This window comes from Crinia signifera, chromosome 4 (assembly GCF_055691185.1).
Source record: "Crinia signifera chromosome 4, ASM5569118v1, whole genome shotgun sequence".
Taxonomy (NCBI): domain Eukaryota; kingdom Metazoa; phylum Chordata; class Amphibia; order Anura; family Myobatrachidae; genus Crinia; species Crinia signifera.
Window position 1 is genome coordinate 211,485,317 of NC_139220.1, and position 19,124 is coordinate 211,504,440.

The following is a 19,124-nucleotide window of genomic DNA, read 5'->3' on the forward strand; positions in this document are numbered from 1 at the left end:
GGTACTGATTGGCAGTGGCACACGTCAGTGGACCAGCAGCATGGAATTTATTTTTTTACAGTCCCACGCAGCACAAGTATTATTTTTTTATTAAATTAGATATACTGTAGCAGCCTAGTATGTAGTTGTCACCTAGGTAGGTACACTTAAGGCCCCCATACACTAGGGCGACTTGTCCTTAGGACAAGTCGCCCCCGACTTCCCCCTGAGCTTCCCCGGCTGCTCCCCGGGGGAGCTTGTTTAGATTGGCACTTGATGTGCCATTTTTTACATGTGATAAATCGTCTCGATTTTATCACATGTAAAAAACCTGGGGAGCAGGGGGGGGGGCTACAGAGGTGGGAGCTGGTGGGAGCTGGTGGGAGCAGGGGGGCTGGGGATGCTGCGGGGGACACGTCTGTGTCCCACGCTGCGGGGGACACAGACGCTGCGGGGGACACAGGCGGCATAGAGCCGGGCAGGGGGAGCCGGCGGGAGCTGTCAGTGCTAGAAAAAAAAAGCCTATACAATGAATGGGCAGCCTGTGATTGGCTGAGCGCTCTCTCAGCCAATTGCTGACTGGCTGAGAGAGCGCTCAGCCAATCACAGGCCGCCCATGCATTGTATGGGCTTTTTTTTTTATTCAATACTGACAGCTCCCGCCGGCTCTATGCCGCCTGTGTCCCCCGCAGCGTCCCCAGCCCCCCCTGCTCCCTCTACCGCCTCGCCGCCCCACTAGGTCCCAAGTCGGGTGGTCGGACGTGCAGCAGGTCCGACCACCCGACGCAGATCCGATGCGCACGGGACCGCGCATCGGATCTGAGGGGACATCAAAACTAGCCGATTTTGGTCCGATTTCGGCCAGATCCGACTGATCTGGCTGAAATCTGACCAAAATCGGCTAGTGTATGGGGGCCTTTAGGCAGTAACACTGCCAGTGGCAACAGTGGACTGAGTAAATAATACTGGCAACCTCTATTCACAGTATTCAGTGCAGGCAGCACCAGTGGACTATATATAATTCAATTAATTAAGTATTAATAATATAGCAGCCTAGTAGGTAGAGAAAATAAACTACTAGGCAGGTAGGCAGGCAGGCAGTTGCACTGCCAGTGGTCACCACAAAGGGTAGTTAGATTACACACCACCAGTAGCTTTATGCAGTGCACCAGCAGAATTTATAATAATTAATTTGATTATATTAGGTACTGCTTGGCAGTGGTACACGTCAGTGCACCAGCAGCATGGAATTATTTTTTACAGTCCCACACAGCACAAGTATTATTTTTTAATTAAATTAGATATACCTGTAGCAGCCTAGTATGTACTAGGTAGGTACACTAGGTAGGCAGTAGCACTGCCAGTGGCAACAGTGTACTGAGTTATGCCCCTTTCAGACCGCACTTTGTAAACGGTATATTGCCGTTTTTTTACTGTTTTAAAACGGTAATCTGTGTGGTCTGAAAGGTGCAGGACCCCATAACCGTTTTACAAAAGCTGTTTTTGTAAACCGGTTAAAATGGAGGGTCCTCCTACCCGTTTCAGACCCGGTATTTTGGGATCAAAATCGGGTCTGAAACGGTATTTGGGACCCAGCCAATAAGCTGGGTCCTAAATTCAGTGCAGTGAATATTTAATGCGCTCATCAAATATTCATTGCGCAGGAGGCCGCCGCCCCCCCGCACGCGGGTTAACACATACAATCCCGTTAACCCCTCCGCACCCCCCCCCGTTAACACCCCCCCGCATTGTGTTTAAGAACACCCCCCACCCCCCCCCCCCCCCCGTGAAGCCGGTACCTCCTCACGTTGCAGTTGATCGGCAGCCGCAGTACTGTACCACGGCTGGCTTCGCTTATGAAAAAAATAAGGAACTTTCTGAAAATGGCTGCCCCATAGGAAACCCCATTTAAAAAAACTGTCTTTCGTATGGGGGGCAGCCATTTTCCGAAAGTCACTTTTCTTATAAGAAAAGTGACTTTCGGAAAATGGCTGCCCCCCATACGAAAGACAGTTTTTTTTAAATGGGGTTTCCTATGGGGCAGCCATTTTCAGAAAGTTCCTTATTTTTTTCATACGCGAAGCCAGCCGTGGTACAGTACTGTGGCTGCCGATCAACTGCAACGTGAGGAGGTACCGACTTCACGGGGGGGGGGGGGGGGGGTGTTCTTAAACACAATGTGGGGAGGGGTTAACGGGGTTGGGGGTGCAGAGGGGTTAACGGGATTGTATGTGTTAACCCGCGCCGGGGGGGTCGCTGAAGACTGGCTTTGACCCTGTATTTGGAAGGTTTCCAAAAACGGGTCTGCCAGTGCAAAAAAACCGCACTTAAACGGTAGTATACCGTTTAAGAGATGCGGTGTGAAACAGTGGCGTAAGTTTATGCAAGTTGCCCGGAGGCAAGATAAGTATTTGTGCCCCCCCCCCCAAATAGCTCAATCAGTAAGGTGTCTGTCTCCAGTAAGGTCATAGGATCTAATACAGGGTGTGATAGTTGCAAAAATTATGTTAGAAGGGGGAGTCAGCCGCATTAGCAATATCAACTGCTTTCAATTAACTGATTCAAACTTGATGGGTAGGAGAGGTGCCCCCTTGGGAGCAGGAGCCCGGCGGCAGATGACTCCATTGCCTCCCAGAGTTCTGCCTCTGGTGTGAAAGGGGTTTTACCTGGCAGACCCGTTTTTGGAAACGTTTCCAAATACAAGGTCAAAGCCAGTTTTGCAGTCTGAAAGCAGCATAACTAAATAATACTGACCGATTCAGTGCAGGCAGCACCAGTGGACTATATATAATATAATTAATTATTCATATAATATATATTACAGCACAGCACCAGAGGTAGGCCCCAGCACAGAGGAGACAGTAGTACTACTACAGGTACACAGTTAGACTGTCCTCCTTGCTAGGGAGAGCCCACCCTAAGCAGAGAGGAGAATAGAGTACACAGCAGCACTGAGGGAGACAGCCCCAGCAAATAAAATAATTACAGCACAGCACACCAGAGGTAGACCGCACAGAGGAGACAGTAGTACTACAAGTACACAGTTAGACTACACAGCAGCACTGAGAGACAGCCCCAGCGAATAAAAAATATTGCGGTCAAGGTCAAGTTTAAGCAGCAGCACCAACACACCCTCTCCCAACCCACTACTAGACTGGAGTGAAGATGTCGGGCGCAGCAGCCAATATTTAAAGCCTTGCGAAATCCGGCGAGGGAGATGACGTTCTGACCACGCGGACTGACCCGAGTCAGGCGGGAATCTCCGAGCGCTGCTCTGAATGATGAAGTCCGTGGGGGCTCGGAACTCTGGAATCCGAGTCTGCACCTCTACTTATAAGGTGTCCAGACACCCAAAAATATGAACTCATGTCGTTCTTTTCAGTGTCGACCATGCCTGTCAACATTTTTCTTGTGTCGACATTTCAAGGGCGACCTTGAGTTTTTTGACCATTTAAAGGTGTCAACCATTGGTGGTTGACTTAGAGTAAATCTTTAATTTATACCATAACTGAAAATAACATCCCAGCACGTACAGTTTTGTGTATGAAATGCTGGATTGGCCTTGCTGGAAGTAATTAGAGTTGCACAAGAAATGCTTGAGTGATTTTGGAAGAAGGGTGATTAGTTGCCAAAACGACATAACTTTCTAATGTTTGTGCAGCATTGTCTAAATCAGTGGGTATGGATCATTGGGTCGACACAAGCATTAGGTCGACATGGAGAAGGTCAACATGGGGTTTTTCACTTTTTTTTTTTGTCCCAAATTTTGGTACTTATGTTAGTTGGGCACCCACTATAGTAAGTACGCTCATACCCCCACTATTCATGTTGGCATGGAGTTGATTTTATATAGTGTGGCGAGCGCAGGGAGCCACCGAGCCCGAAGCGTGGCGAGCGGACGCGAAAAACTAAGCAAATAGCTCAGTGGGCGCCCAACTAACATATAAGTACCCAAATATCTACACAGTCGACATGGATATTGAACCATAGCACCGCGTACCCTTGCATGGCGCGCTATACTTATTTTATCCTCCCACCACACCCTAGTGCAGGCATTCCCAACCACGGTCCTCAAGGCACACCAACAGTACAGGTTTTGGTGATATCCAGGCTTGAGCACAGGTGACTTAATTAGTACCTGAATGATTCTGATTAACCCATCTGTGCTGAAGCCTGGATATCACTAAAACCTGCACTGTTGGTGTGCCTTGAGGACTGTAGTTGGGAATGCCTGCCCCAGTGGATGGTAGGGCATGAAATACCGTCTGTCGGCACATGTTGGCTAAAAAAACAAGTCGTGTAGACCTAGTGACCGTATCCCGAATCAGTGGTAGCAAACATGGGCCCTGATCTTGAAATAAAGAGCAAGTAACTGCACATGTTGCACTGTGGGTGAGCAGATTTAATATGTACCAGGAGATATAGATGAGGGGCATGTCCAAGCTCAAATCTAAAGAGCAAACAACTTAAAGATTGTGCAGATTTTTTGGGGCTACATGCACAAGCAGTAATTCTTTATCCTGCATGCAAAAAAAATGTAAGTACTTGTTCCACTTGCCCAGGTAGACAGTTACTTGTGCTTTCTTACTTCAGTTCCAAAACAAAATCAGGCCCTTGACCCTGAAGGCTCCCTAACAATCCTGTTTTTGTTAGGGATGTGCATCGGGCACTTTTCGTGTTCCGTGAAACATGATTTGGGTCTGTATCTTGGGCAGTATTTTGGATCTGGATCTGTTCCAAAACACCACCATTTTCATGTTTTGTGTATCGTGTTTTTTTTTTTTTTTGCTCCTATGCTGTTATTAACCTAAATATCATTCATTTCCAGTCTATTGTGAACACCTCACAATATTGTTTTTAGGGCAAAAGGTTGCACCGAGTTAGCTGGATCTCTATGCTAAGCCACACAAGTGGGCGTTACAAACACATGGCACATCTAGGAGTGGCACTGCAGCAGCAGACAGGATGGCTGTTTGTTTGAAAAACTAGACCCCAAAAAGCACATAATGGCAAAAAAAGGTGCAAGATGGAATTGTCCTTGGGCCCTCCCACACTTTAATAAAGCAATAATTTCGGTGACAGGGTCTGCCACATGACTGTGGCTGAAATGATTGGTTTGTTTGGGCCCCACAAGAAAAGAAGCAAGTCACCTCTCCCTGCACAAACTGGCTCAATAGAGGCAAGATGTGGTCCACTCTTCATCCTTATTCAATTAATTTTGATGAACATCATCTTCACATTTTGCGGAAGCAACCTTCTACACTGCTCACTGACCAGGTTCCTTGCTGTACTAAAAACTCTTTCAGAGTAAACACCGGAGGGGGGACAACTCAGGTAAAATAGAGCCAGTTTGACTTTGTACAAGGGCTTCCAAACCCAAACTGCCTTTTTTTGTCCAGTACAGGTAAGGACTGTCTGACATGTCTACTTGGATGCTGTCACCAAAGTAATCTTCCTCCACGGTGATGGGAAGGCCCGGCATCGCAACCAACAACACCCTTTGACTCTCCTTGGGGATTTCTGATAAAATGTCTTTAGGAGGGTGCGGTTGTTTGCAGTAGCTGCTGGCAGTGTGTGCTGTGCTCGGTCCTGTGCCCGTAATACACGTAACAGAAGCCCGGAGAGAGACTGACACGGAGCAAGTGTTCCGGCAGTGGTGAGTATCAGCAGGAAGTGGAGCAGGGCGAGCCAGCAGGGTCCTGTCAACAAGGCAAGCGGTCACCACAAAGGACTACACATCCTGAAACGGTGAGCCGCGACACCTCAGAGACAGGGAGCAGCGTCTGCAACCACTGTAGCCCGGTCAGCCGTGGTCCACACGGAGCTGCCAGTGCTGTACAGGACACAGACGTAGTACCCCCAGTCCGGGACCCGGGGATCCCCAGCCTCCTCAACTAAGAAAAAACTGCTCCCGAACACCAAGCACTGCCCGCACAGGTATCATCATTCCCTTTCAGAATCCAATCGCCCATAAAGTATTACAAATAGTGGGACGCCGCTTCATCATTTCACACTGCAAGACTGTAAATTTTCTTTCAGAAACCCAGACTTTATTGTGTACACATCCAATCTGAGTGTACACACCACACAATATATTGGACATACAATTCCCACTTCAATATATATTTTTTCACTATCTTTTCCATTTTTTCTACTTTTCTTGTTTTTATATATATATATATATATATATATATATATATTTGTTTTTGTGTAAATCAGGCACATTTTCATGTGCCATTATGTATGTCATCCTTATCTAAGTGACCATTGACCTTGAAGGAATACATTTTTTCAGCCTCCAATGACTGGACAGTGTATTGAAAAGGCCAATTATCTTATTTGTAGAGCTAAATTTGCAAATAAACAACAATATTTTGTCAAACATTTGTAGAATTTCAGTGACAGAGCGTGGCACTACCACCCATTCCTTTATCTTGCAACAATCAACTGACCCAGTCATCCGTTTAAGTGCAGCTGCTAGTCAAGAAATACACAAAGATAGATTCAGGACGCAGGTATAAAAAATATTTTTCTCTCTACTATCGTCTGGGAGTCTGAATTTAAATTGCATGGTGGGCGGAGACTTTTTCGGAACAAGGGTCGTTTGTCCTCCTGGCTGTAGGCTCCTGTGAGCCAGCTGTATATCCGTTGATGTTCGTAATCGTCATCTACCTTGCATTGTTTTTCTTTCTTAAAGCAAATTGGTTCTTGCTTATAAGCATCCATATCTTTTGTCAGTTTGGTCAGCCACTCCGTCTCTTTATCGGTAGTGTTGCTGTGTGTAATGCTTCCAATTCCTGGATTTTGCCTTTGGTTATGTCCACTTACCTCTTGGTCTCCTCTATCACTAACAGTCACAGGTCTAATGAACATCTGTTCAAAATAGAAGTCCATTTCACACAAAAATCTGGGTTATTTCTTCCGATTGTCTGAGTGTTTTTTATTCTAAAGCCCCTTGGCAACTTTTTGTCATGGTAATAGTTGGAAAGTGTGAGGCCATGGAAGAAAGTCCTCCTCTCGTTTTTTCAATTTTAACAGGTTTTTGTAAATATCCAATACTGCATGTGCTCCTGGTATTTCAGTAAAGAGGATGTTCTCCACCTCCGATTCTGAGAAGCTGAAAACTGTCCCTGGAGTCAACACCACTCTGGTGTATGATACCTGTGGTATTTGGTGCAGTCATGGTTACAGTGGGAGAATCTTTAATGCACTGATACACCTCCGTATGTGTTAAATCCCAATATGATGGTACAAGGGAAGCTGGAGGTGCCTGGCGTCCTTGGGTGAACAGGCAAAATAATGTAATAGCTCCTGGTGCCTTGAGGAAACAGATGAATTGCACCCACTGGTCCATGTCTGTGAATTCAGCCTGTATACAATGTTGCGACAGGTCTCCGGCGCTCTGGATATTCAAATACTGTGGCCGGTGCCCTCCTCTGTGTCTCACTACCCCTGTAGTGGACATGTATAGCTGGCGGTGGTGGTGGCACTCTGTCAAATAAACACACTGTACAACATCTCAATTGTGCAACGTTTCAGCGCATGTGGCTCTCTTATCAAGAACAAAGATACAAGTGAACACTCACCATTTTATGAAGGAGCTCAGGGCGGTACAGTGCCGGTACCCATCCAACTTCCGCCTTCCCAGTGTCTGTCCTGGTCGCCCGGAAGTGATGTGCGGCTCTGCTCCGGTTCCCTAGCAACCTATGTACACATCATATGTCATGAACAATTTCCAATAACTTCAATACTGTGCTGTGCAATAAAAACTACAATAAGAGGATGCGTTGTATCCATAAAACTTGTGCAAAAATATAAACATTAAAACGTGACAATATCTGAGTGTTATTTCTTCATTATTCATTAAAAATGTGATTGTTATAAGTGATCTACGCTAAAAAGACTCAACTCCTACCTCTATAATTACTATACCTATATACATTATTTGCACGATCAATGCTAAATTGCAATGCTGGCAATCTTCTATCTAGACTAGATCACACAAATGTGTTACTTGACAATGTTATTGCTTTTAGAATGAATGCTAGCGATCCCTAAACAGTCTCTCCATCCTGTAACCCTCGCTTCTTTATATAACTGTTAATCATGGATCTAGTAATGGATCCAGTTGTAATACACAAAATCACCCCCTTAGGGAGTTTGATTATATTAGAGGGCTATTGGCAAGTATCACTACCTCAGATTGGTTAACTGATTCCTTTTTGTATACTTGATGTGGTTTTTTAAATACTTTCATAGAAAACAACTGAGTCCTAGGTATTTATTAAGGCCCCTGGATGCCAGGGTGCCCAATCTGTGTATCCAGGCACATTCTTTTTGTAATAATTTCTTCCCCCTGTCACTGGTTTGGGGTGATAACACATAGTATCTGGTATAAGTTCCCAAACCTATGAGTTAATGGGATCATGGCACCCAAAAAGCAGCAGTTTATCGGTAATTTATTTTTGTGTATGATCAGAAAATATCTTCCCGTGTGTTGAGGGCTAATTGGATAGTGCGGAGGGGTGAATTAGCCAGAAGTTAATTACTGCAACAAATGAATTTCCTCTCTTCGTCTACTAAAAAATGTGACTTGATAAATGGTTCCTTGAAATCTTCCCATTGCTTGTCAGTTTTTGCAGGTTTTGATGGTGGAATTTGACCTTTTAATTATTCTATGGTATTTTTAATTAGTGGGCGTGATTCAGAAGTGATTGCTGCTGTGCAAATTTGCAGAGCCCTGTAATCCGATAGCCACTGCCCAGCCAGATTGAAATCCTGCCCCGTGCAAGTCTGCTAATGGATCGCTGATCTGCAAAACCATTCGCAACTCACTCACCATTGAATGATTTTTCCATTCTGTGCATGTGTGTGTAACTCCAAAACTCTGCAACAGAGGCAGGCTGATCAAGTCCGGAGCTGACGTCACACACCCTCCCCCACCCTCCCAGAAAATGGCAGGTGTCCACCCACAAACGACTGCTTCATGTCAGTCAAGTTGTGAAGGATTGCAAAAAAAGTAATCACTGATCTGTATGCATGTGCAGTCCTTTGATAATGGATTGGTTTGCAAATTCACACAACAATAATCCAGTCTGAATAACCCCCTTGATAATTATGTGCAACAAATATTTTGTTCTTGCCTTTCAAATTAATGGTCTTCTATTCTTTAATATTTCAGTGGCTTGGTGAATTCACGCAATGTTGAATTTCTTTAACAGTCCTGCAAAACGGAAAGATGGCAAATGGCTAGATTTTTGTGGCGACAGCTTTGTTACCGTACGGTGCTGGGCGTGGCAGTGTATGCTGCTTCTCTTAATTTTTCTCATTGGACAGACTGTATGGGCGGAGGGACAGGCAATGCCTGCTGCTTCCCCACATTCGCAATATATGCATACAGAACACATTCCACAGAAAGTACTGCAAAGATTGCCTTTTCCACATAAGCAGCATTCTGGAATTCCAGCACCATCCTGGAAGGAAAACTCATTAAATACTTTGTATATGATTACCCGAAGACTGTCGGTAAACTCCAACAAGCCGAATAAGCGGAACAGACTTTTAAAAAGAGAAGTGGATAATTCATCTCCGAATGAAAGTGAAAGTTCATCAGAATGGAGACCAGCTGTGAATGAAATAGTAAGACACATATTTGGTGTAAATGTACTTTCTCCTTGGTTTCGTCATTCAGTTGCCAAGAATGACCTTAGCCGTTCACCATCAAGCTTTCAAGTGGAGTCTTTAAGAAATATCGATGTCCCCAGTGATACGGTTGAGCCAAAACCAAACCTACCCGTATCTGCACAAGAATTTCAAGTGTTGTCAACACGGAAATACTCCATAACTAGCATGCAGGAGAATACATCATCTGGGCACTCACTAAATGAAGAAGAAACCAAATCTGAATCTACATTATCTTCAGAAAGTTCAGTCACTAATTTGGACTATTCCAGTACACAATCTAGTGCGGGATCACATACTGAAAAGTCAATAGACGCTGCAGATTGGAAAGGTGCTCCTTTCCTCCTCTCAACTCAACAAGTCTCAACTATAAATCGTTCCAGTGATCGGGATAACTCTACTCCTTTACCACTTTTGATCAATGTGAGTAATGGCCACACAAAACCTACATCAAATGAGTCTTCAAATACATCCTCTGTCCATCTAACATTTCCAACCACCTCAATGAGCACTATAGTTGCACCTAGTTTAGAGGCTATTTCTGCCAGTCTACCAATAGACTCTATTACAGTAAAGTTCCAGACTAGATCAAGTTTGATAGTAAATGGCTACAGTGATGCATATTTTACTGATATGAATTCATCACCAGCATCAACACTCCTTGATTCACCTAACACCATCACTTCACAAAAACTAGATGGTGCGCCACTGGCACACTTTGCTTCAAATGCCTTCAGTAGTACTGCTCTGCCTTCAGCCCGAGGAACTTTAGAAATCACATCCTCTAGCCCAGATCATGATCCAGCAGATGTGCATGAAATGATTAGTACAGAGGGAAGAATAGAGAGAAGCTCACTGGTGATGGATAGCCTATCTGACAGTACTTTAGCTGCCTTACCTAATCTGCATAGACTGGGTAATCATGGGTCATTCACAACACTATTAGCTAATGGACCTATGTCGGATATTTCTGCAACACCTGAACAGGCATTACATTCCAGTGATCAAATGTACACTGGAGAGCCCCAAGCTACCTCTACTTGGCCAGCTTTAAAAAAAATTGGGTCTACAGAGGAGACCCATGTGTCATCGGATGTAGATTACTATCAAACTGAATATAAAATGCCTTCAAATGTTACTTCACAACCCTTTACTAATGTGCATATATCTGATATTGCTGCAACACCCGAAAGTAAAATAAATTTATATGAGCAGACATACACTGCTGTGCCCCAAGCCCATTATACTTGGTCACCTTTAAAAAAAATTGTCACTACAGAGGAGACTGATACATCGGACTATAACATACCTTCAGATGTTACTTCCCAGCCTGTAACTAATTTGCATATGTTAGATCTTGCTGCAACAACTGAACCCAATTTAGATTTGTTTGAGCAGACTTACTCTACAGCTCCCCAAGCCCGTTCAACTTGGTTAGCTTTAAAAAAAATTGTCACTACAGAGGAGACCAATGCATCAAGTGATGTAGATTACTCTCACACGGACTATAAAATGCTTTCAAATGTTACATCACAGCCCTTAACTAATTTACCTATGTCAGATGTTGCTGCAACAACTGAACTGGCGTTAAATTCGGGTGAGCAAATGAACACTGGAGTGCCCCAAGCAACGTCTACTTGGTCTGCTTTAAAAAAATCTGGTTCTACCCAGGTTTCAGGTGACGAGTATGATCAAACAAGCTATACAATGCCTTCTAATGTTACTTCACAGCCCTATCAGACAATAGAGAATATGACCGGTAATCTGCATGCCACTGATGCAACAATTACTGAGACTTCACTTCCATTATCAGAAGCTGCAAGTTTTCCAACAGTCATGGAAATGACTGAATATGAAACTGAAGTTGGCAGCATGAATGGGACTTTAGATAAAACTACACAGTCTAAATACTCATTTACATCAAATACATTTACAAATGGCTATTATCCTGAAACTGATTTCACTAGCACTGCGAGTCCTTACCCTTTTGAGAACGATATGTTTAATGATGAATTAAATGGAAATTTGATACAAAGAACCAGTACGACCAGTATGCAGAGTTCAAGAACCTCTTATGTTGAGGACAGTAAGTCTACCACTTATATAAAGCCACAACAACGTTCTAAAACCTCCCATTTTGAGTCTACAGTTTCTGCCAACTACAAATGGACTTCGTCTCAAAGGACACTTTATAGTACTATGGTTCCTAAGCGTTTCAGTATTACAAAGGATCAAAGCACTACATTTTCATATCCTTTAAGCTTGAATGAGTCACTTCCTTCCAGAGCAGGACAATCATCTCTGCTTTCTACTCTCAAGCCTGCTGTGATGCAAAGTACTCTTACAGCGAAATCTAACGGTACCTTGGAGACTTCATTGCCAGTAAATGCCTCTTCTTATCACCATTCTTTTACCACTCAAGTCAATATTAAATGGTCTTCCACAGGAAAACCTACGCTGCTTCAACAGGCCACAACCAGTCAAGATCACAATATTTCTCATCATGCTCCCAAATTGGTTAACGTCACTGGTTCTTCATTTTATTTAACACAAACGTCTGTGGCAGGGCCCAGCGCAAGTAGCATGAAATCTATTTTTAATCTCCTTGTTTCCACAAGATCAACTCCCAGACAGTCTTCAGCCGTTACACCATTCCATTCAAGCAACCAGACCATTATGCCTCATACAAGCTCAAGTTTTAATTTTTCAAAGACCTTTCAGACTCTAGCTCTACCCCAATCTTCAACTACTTTACCTCCCAAGGCTTCCAGTTCCGTATATTCCACAGACTATATTTTGATGTATAAGAGCAGCACAAATCCTAGTCTCTCGTCAATCAGCCCACGTGTGGTTAATATTCCAATGAGCTTTCATCTTACTGGTATCTTGTACAGCAATCAACTTGGTGACCGCGCAACTGACGAGTATCAGAGGCTGGAGAGAGAAATAACGCTTGTGGTGAGTTTTGCCTTTATTAAATGCTTGCATTATTGTGGTGTGTTCACAAATGTGCTGGGATATTGCAACATAACTTTCTTCATTCTATCAAAGAAACCATATGGGAGTATACTAATTAAGATCAGCAGTTTTCCCTGAAAACTTTTGTTATTGCCAGTATTCGTGGTGATAAAGTAAGTAGTTTTGGGGCAATGTGTCTGTTTATTCATAATGGGACAGCTGTTAATCTAAGAAGGTATTCATGGGAATGCTAAATCCTACTCTTTATTCAATGTTCAGTTGGTACTGTGGCCATTTTACTGCACACACCTAAAAAGAATTTGAGGAAGCAAAGGGATCCATCTTAATGCATAGACCACACTTCCATTCAAAAAACATTTGGGAACTGGTTTAATTGGATAACAGGGTACACATTTAGCTATGGACATTTGTTTTGACATGGCTTTTAGCCCAGACACTGTACACATTGTAGCAATGGACTGTACTCAAATTGCCACCACAAAGAGTATTAGAATGGCACTCTTGCGCCAGACACTTAAATCACACTTGTGAAATTCAGTTCTCACATATATGTAGCAGTTGCCGCTCTTACATTGTACATTTTTAGAATTGATTGAGAAAATAACTCAAGGGTTAAATTACAAAGAAAACTGGTAAATAAGACTTACAATTATGATATGCAAGGGTCGACTTCAAAGAAATAAAAGGAGTAAATTCAGCCTAAATGTTACTTTCAGGTTTTAGGCCTCGGGAGACGCACATTTCGCCCCCAGCAGTGTCTCTTGCTGGAAGATATAGCTCCACAAGCCTCCTCCCTCCAGTAGCCCTCACCCCCCAGATTGAACAATGAATTACTTTGTTTCAGCCAAGGCCCACTTAGCTATAAATTAGCTAATTCCATGGACCAATAGTCTGATCTTTTGGGATCCATTCCCCCCCCCCCCCCCCAAATAGGTTTTATGGCAGGAAGGAACTCTGAAAGCCTGATAGCAAAGGACTTTATCCACCATGATATCAAGGTCACACCATGTCAAGGCTTACACGAAGACGACCACTCTTTGAAACTAGCAAAGAAACCTAAATATGTACACTTTGGGAGCAATTATTATTATTGCTCATGATCATGATCAGTTTACCTAAAACATGCACAATGCGCACAGGCTTCACACATGACTTTTGGGAGTTGCTGTAAACCCCTAACCACTGGGACCTTCACATGAGATTTGCAAAGCCCCTTATAATGTATGAAATTCTGGAATTTCATGTTTGATATTTTATCCTAGCTGGAATAAAATGGCCACTTTTAGAACTTTCTGTGAAGTTACAATAGGTGCCCCAACAGGTTTTTTTTTTTTTTGTTTAATTTCATATACATAAGCTGTGGACACACTGGGGTCATTCTGGTTGACAAGCAAAGCTGCGACATTCACAGCTTTGCGTGTCATTTAAAGCCAACTGACGCCCGCACGAACGCCCCCTGCACGCAGTATATATCTGCACGCATGCGAATGGATATTTAGCATGAACAGCCATTTGTAGCCTTGTATGCGGGGACTAAATCGATCGATGGACTCCGACCATCGAATGATTTTGCAGGCACACACAACTCTCTGGTGTCTTACATTTGTAGGCATCCTGTACAGGAAGTGGGCAGGCAGCTGACATATACAGTAGGAGCCCATCTCATCTATCTTCCTTAGGCCATGGCTCAGCATGGCTAGCCATGGCTATCCTATTGTTCTCAGCTGCAATACAATACATAGAACAATAGAGTAGGGGATTAGCAGAGTAATCCAATTACTCACTTAATCCCATTATAGAGATAGATGGCAGTGGCTACATCTGTACCCACATCACGGGTGCATTCACATGGGAATGCCCAGCGTTTTCATGGGCATGCCCATGAAATGCTGGGTATTCACATGGAGGCAGCCCATCGCCGCCACTCCACACCCTCCTGCACTGCTAGGTGCGAACAAGAACAAGAGCTTAACCGTGCCCACTAACCCAAAGCAGCTGCCCATGCAAGCATGGTGATCAGAATAACCTCCACAGTGTGGTTCTGGCTATCGATTTTGCCTATATAGTCAAAATCGAATAGAAGTGTGCACTGTTATGGCACAGTGCTCAGACACATTAGATGCAGATGTACACCCCATTAACTCAATATCAAATCAAAAAATAGACTGTGCAGGAAAGTCTATCTTGACTATCTAGCTCAGGGGTGGCCAAACCTGTCCTTAAGATCTACCAACGGTGCATGTTTTCCAGGCAAGCTGTGGATCTAGAGAAGGAATGAATGCAGCAGGTTTAAAATGTGACCGTTCGTATTGACTGCAGCTGTGCACAAGCTAGGTGATCTGGAAAACATTGACCGTTGGTAGATCTCGAGGACCGGTTTGGCCACCCCTGATCTAGCTTGTAGAATGTATTTGGCCTAGGACCAAATGGCAGGATAATCTGTCTAAACTACATCTAAAGTGCATTTAGCCAAAATTTGATAGTCTAAATCAAATAGAACCTGAATCACCCAGTGTGTACACCCATATAATTTAAAAAAAAAGTTTTATCTCAAAATAAATGATTATTAGTTTTTCTCTGTAAGATCTGTGTTATTAACATTATTTGCTTTTACAGTTGAACAAAATATTCTCCAGCTATTACCTGCAGAAGTATGTGCAGACAGAAATATTGGAATTTTTGTAAGTAGCGATTTTTTATTATATTTTTTTAGTGCTCTCTATCCCATTAAACCTATATGAACTTTGAATTGTTTAAATTGTCAGTATGCTTTTAAATGTGTGGCTCTTAAATGGTTTTGGTTGCTGGGTGATGGTTTTTGTCTCAGTCTTAAATTAAACACTAGCCCTAAAGGCTACACATAGTGAGTACTCTGTATAATAAAAAAAAACCTACAACATGCCATAATACAATGTTTATTAACAGTTCTGTCTTCTAGGAATGGTTCTGTCATTGTAAAGAGTAATGCTGTATTTGATGCCAGTTTTTCCACACCAACTTGCTCGGACATTGTGAGGACTGTTCTATCTGCGGTTGATGGGAAAAATAATTATTTTAGTTGGGATATTAATGGTTCCACTGTGGAATGCGAAGGTATGTTTCTTGTCCTTAAAGTTGTTCTAATGATGATAAACCGTTTGTAGCTCTTTTTTCCCCCCAATACAACTCAATGTTTTTTATGGTTATTAAAGTGTATTATATGGCACGCCAAGGGTTCCGCAGAGCCTAACAATACAAATTTTATTTATTTGTCTTTAGCTTTGTTTGTTCTTGCTTTTTTTATTTCTATTTATTTTGAGGTAGTTTATAAAAGTGGAAAGCTAGTCCATTCAAACGTATACAATGTATATAGTTAGTTGCCTAGCACGTTCCTGAAGACCAGATCCCAAGGTTTGATCCTCCTGAGCAGAGGCGTAACTCTGGGAGGCAATGGAGTCATCTGCTGCCAGGCTCCTGCTCCCAAGGGGGCACTTCTCCTCCCCTGCGAGTTTGAATCCGTTAACTGAAAGCCATTCATATTGCTACGGTGGCTAACTCCCCTCCTACCATCATATTTTCAAGTGTTACAACCTGTATTAGAACACAAGACCTTTCTTACTGGAGACAGAAACCTTACTGATTGGGGGGCACTAACATTTATCTTGCCTCCGGGAAACAGGAACAAACTTAACGCCACTGCTCCTGAAGCATCTGTGCCTGTGTTTGATGGAGGCAATTGGAAACCAGATGTACTTTGAAAGTGTTGCATTTTACTTTCTCCTTATAAAATACTATTTAATTTATGCTTCTGTACTTTTACTAGAAAAAGGACATTGGGGTTTATTCTAGTTCATTCTTTCTGACAAAATCCTTCTTAGATGGACAAAACCATGTGCACTGCAGGGGGGCAGATGTAACATGTGCAGAGAGAATTAGATTTGGGTGAGTTATTTTGTTTCTGTGCAGGGAAAATACTGACTGCTTTATTTTACACTTCAATATAGATCTCGCTTTGAAGAAAAACCCCACCCAAATCTAATTCTCTCTGCACAAGTTACATCTGCCCCACCCGCAGTGCACATGGTTTTGTCCATCTAAGAAGGATTTTGTCAGAAAGAATGGACTAGAATAACCCCCATTGTGACTGTCTTTAGTATATGTCATTGTGTTTTTTTTATGGAATTGATACTGATTATATATGACCTAACCCACAGAGGTTTTTTTGTTATTCGTGGCCTTTTCATTTTTGTTATTCTATTGACTTTTCAAATGAATACTCGAGCATCTCTTCTAGAAAGCAGTGAGTGAAATTAAAAGGAAACTGCAGTGTTCGCAAAAATAAAATGCTGTAATTATGTTTTTATGCATATATATATATATATATATATATATATATATATATATATATATATATATATATATATATATATATATATATATATATATATATATATATATATATATATATATATATATATATATATATATATATATATATATATATATATACATATACAGTGGTCGAAGTGGAAATTTTGAAGTGGGGGTATGGAAATTTTGAAGTGGGGGTATGGAAAAGTAAAGAGTGAATATAGTGCGCACCTTCGGACACCCCCCTCTCCATCAACGTCCCCTGCCAGACTGCCCCGTTGTACAGGGGTATTACAAAAGCACAATATGTGCTGCTGAGTGATCAGAGAGCATCCTGAGGGGGAAAAAAAACTTTTTTTTTTTATCTTCAGATTAAAGTGGGGGTATGCCATACCCCCGTATACCGCCCCACTTCGACCACTGTATATATATATATATATATATATATATATATATATATATATTTATTTTTTCAATAAATACTTTTTTTTTATTCAACAACCCCCTTTGAAGAACTAGAATGAACAGCATGATTCCAAATCTATGATCCCCCACTGTTAATTTAGTTATACTGTATCTGCACTCTCTGGGGCTTGCTGAATAGAGGAATTTGAATGCACCTAGTTATGAAGAGTATATGTAGAAGATGTGCTGTCCAATCAGAGTTCTAATTCATTTTGTTTGCTTTGATTCAAAATTATATACATTGTTGCTCCTTGTTCAACACACTATCATAGAGATATGAAAAATTATCTAGACCGCTCAATTTAAATGTGTTCCTGGAGTCCTTTCTCTATTTTTCATGACTAAGTAAATACTGGGAATGTACCAATAATTATTTACTTAGCTTTTGCGGATCAAGTTTTGGTGGACTGTGGCTTGAAACTTTTCATATTACTAAAGCCTAATACACACTAGGCGATATTGTGAACAATATCATCTAGTGTGTACACTCAATATCGAGAATGATGCATGCTCCCTAGTATCGTTAATGACCTCTTCCCTTGTCCTGCATATACAAGGTGAGGGAGGTACAGATGGAGCCCCTCTCATTATAGGCCGCCTCTCGCCAGACCGTCCCCGGCGGTGATGGACCCCATTAAACTGGGATGCGCATCCCAGTCTCTCCACGGCGCCACAGCGGGTCCCTGTCTGTCTCTGCTTCAGGTAGAGGGGTGGGGTCGGAGCGCCAGGTACCTGGGGGCAGCTCCGTTGCCACAGGGTTTTGCGAACGTCTCATGCGCGCCCCCTGGCGGGAGCTGGCGTTAGTATCGCCAGCCCCCGGCAGGATGAGACCTGCTACGTCTGTACTCATAACGACCCCCTCCCTTGTCCTGTATGTACAAGGTGAGGGAGGTACTCATTAACGTCGGCCATGCTGCGGCATAGCTGTTGCTCCCTCCCCACCACCACCATTGCTCGCTTACCCGCCAACATTGGCATACACACTTGCCAATGCTGGCGGGTAAGCAAGCAATGGTGGAGGGAGCAACAGCTATGCCGCAGCATGGGCGACGTTAATGAGTACCTCCCTCACCTTGTACATACAGGACAAGGGAGGGGGTCGTTAACGATTCTAGGGAGCATGCATCATTCTCCATATTAAGGGTACACACTAGATCAGTGGTTCTCAACCTCGGTCCACAGTGCATGTTTTCCAGGTGCAATTGTTATTCACTGAAACATTTTAAAAGATCACAGGTATTGCTGATTATTTCACCTATGATTCTATGTAGAGACCTGGAAAACACCGCCACCAATGATATCGGTTTTGGCAGGGAGTGTGCTAGTGTGTAAGGTACTTTGCGGTTACTTGAATCCTAACCATGATCCTGTATTCTAGAACCGGCAGCTTACAAGTGTTTTTCCCTCTTAGTTTGTAGTAGACAGTACACACTGGGCCTGTTCACCTGTTCATCTGAGGCACATACTGCACAGTATTTTTTTTTTTCCAGATGACTGGATTATTTTAATCTGTTTACAAGAACAAAATTGGATCTAGGTCTCCATGGCTATGTCTGTCAGGGGTATAGTTTCTCATTTACAGAAATCCAGACTTTCTGTTGTGGTATTTTTCCACATTTACTTTAGGGTGCAGGCAGGCCTGTGAAACCTGCAGTCTGCTTTTTAGGTTC

General features: G+C 42.8%; 1 protein-coding gene across 1 annotated transcript in view; it reads left to right on the forward strand.

Annotated features, from left to right (window-relative positions):
- Positions 1–19,124, forward strand: part of LOC146073015 (uncharacterized) — a 47,889-nt gene that overhangs the window by 2,688 nt on the left and 26,077 nt on the right. Inside the window, exons 2-4 of the mRNA XM_083180189.1 lie at positions 9,161–12,618; positions 15,256–15,320; positions 15,578–15,732. Of these exons, the coding sequence (XP_083036315.1) occupies positions 9,181–12,618; positions 15,256–15,320; positions 15,578–15,732 (3,658 nt within the window). The 5' untranslated portion in view covers positions 9,161–9,180. The remainder of the gene's footprint in view (positions 1–9,160; positions 12,619–15,255; positions 15,321–15,577; positions 15,733–19,124) is intronic.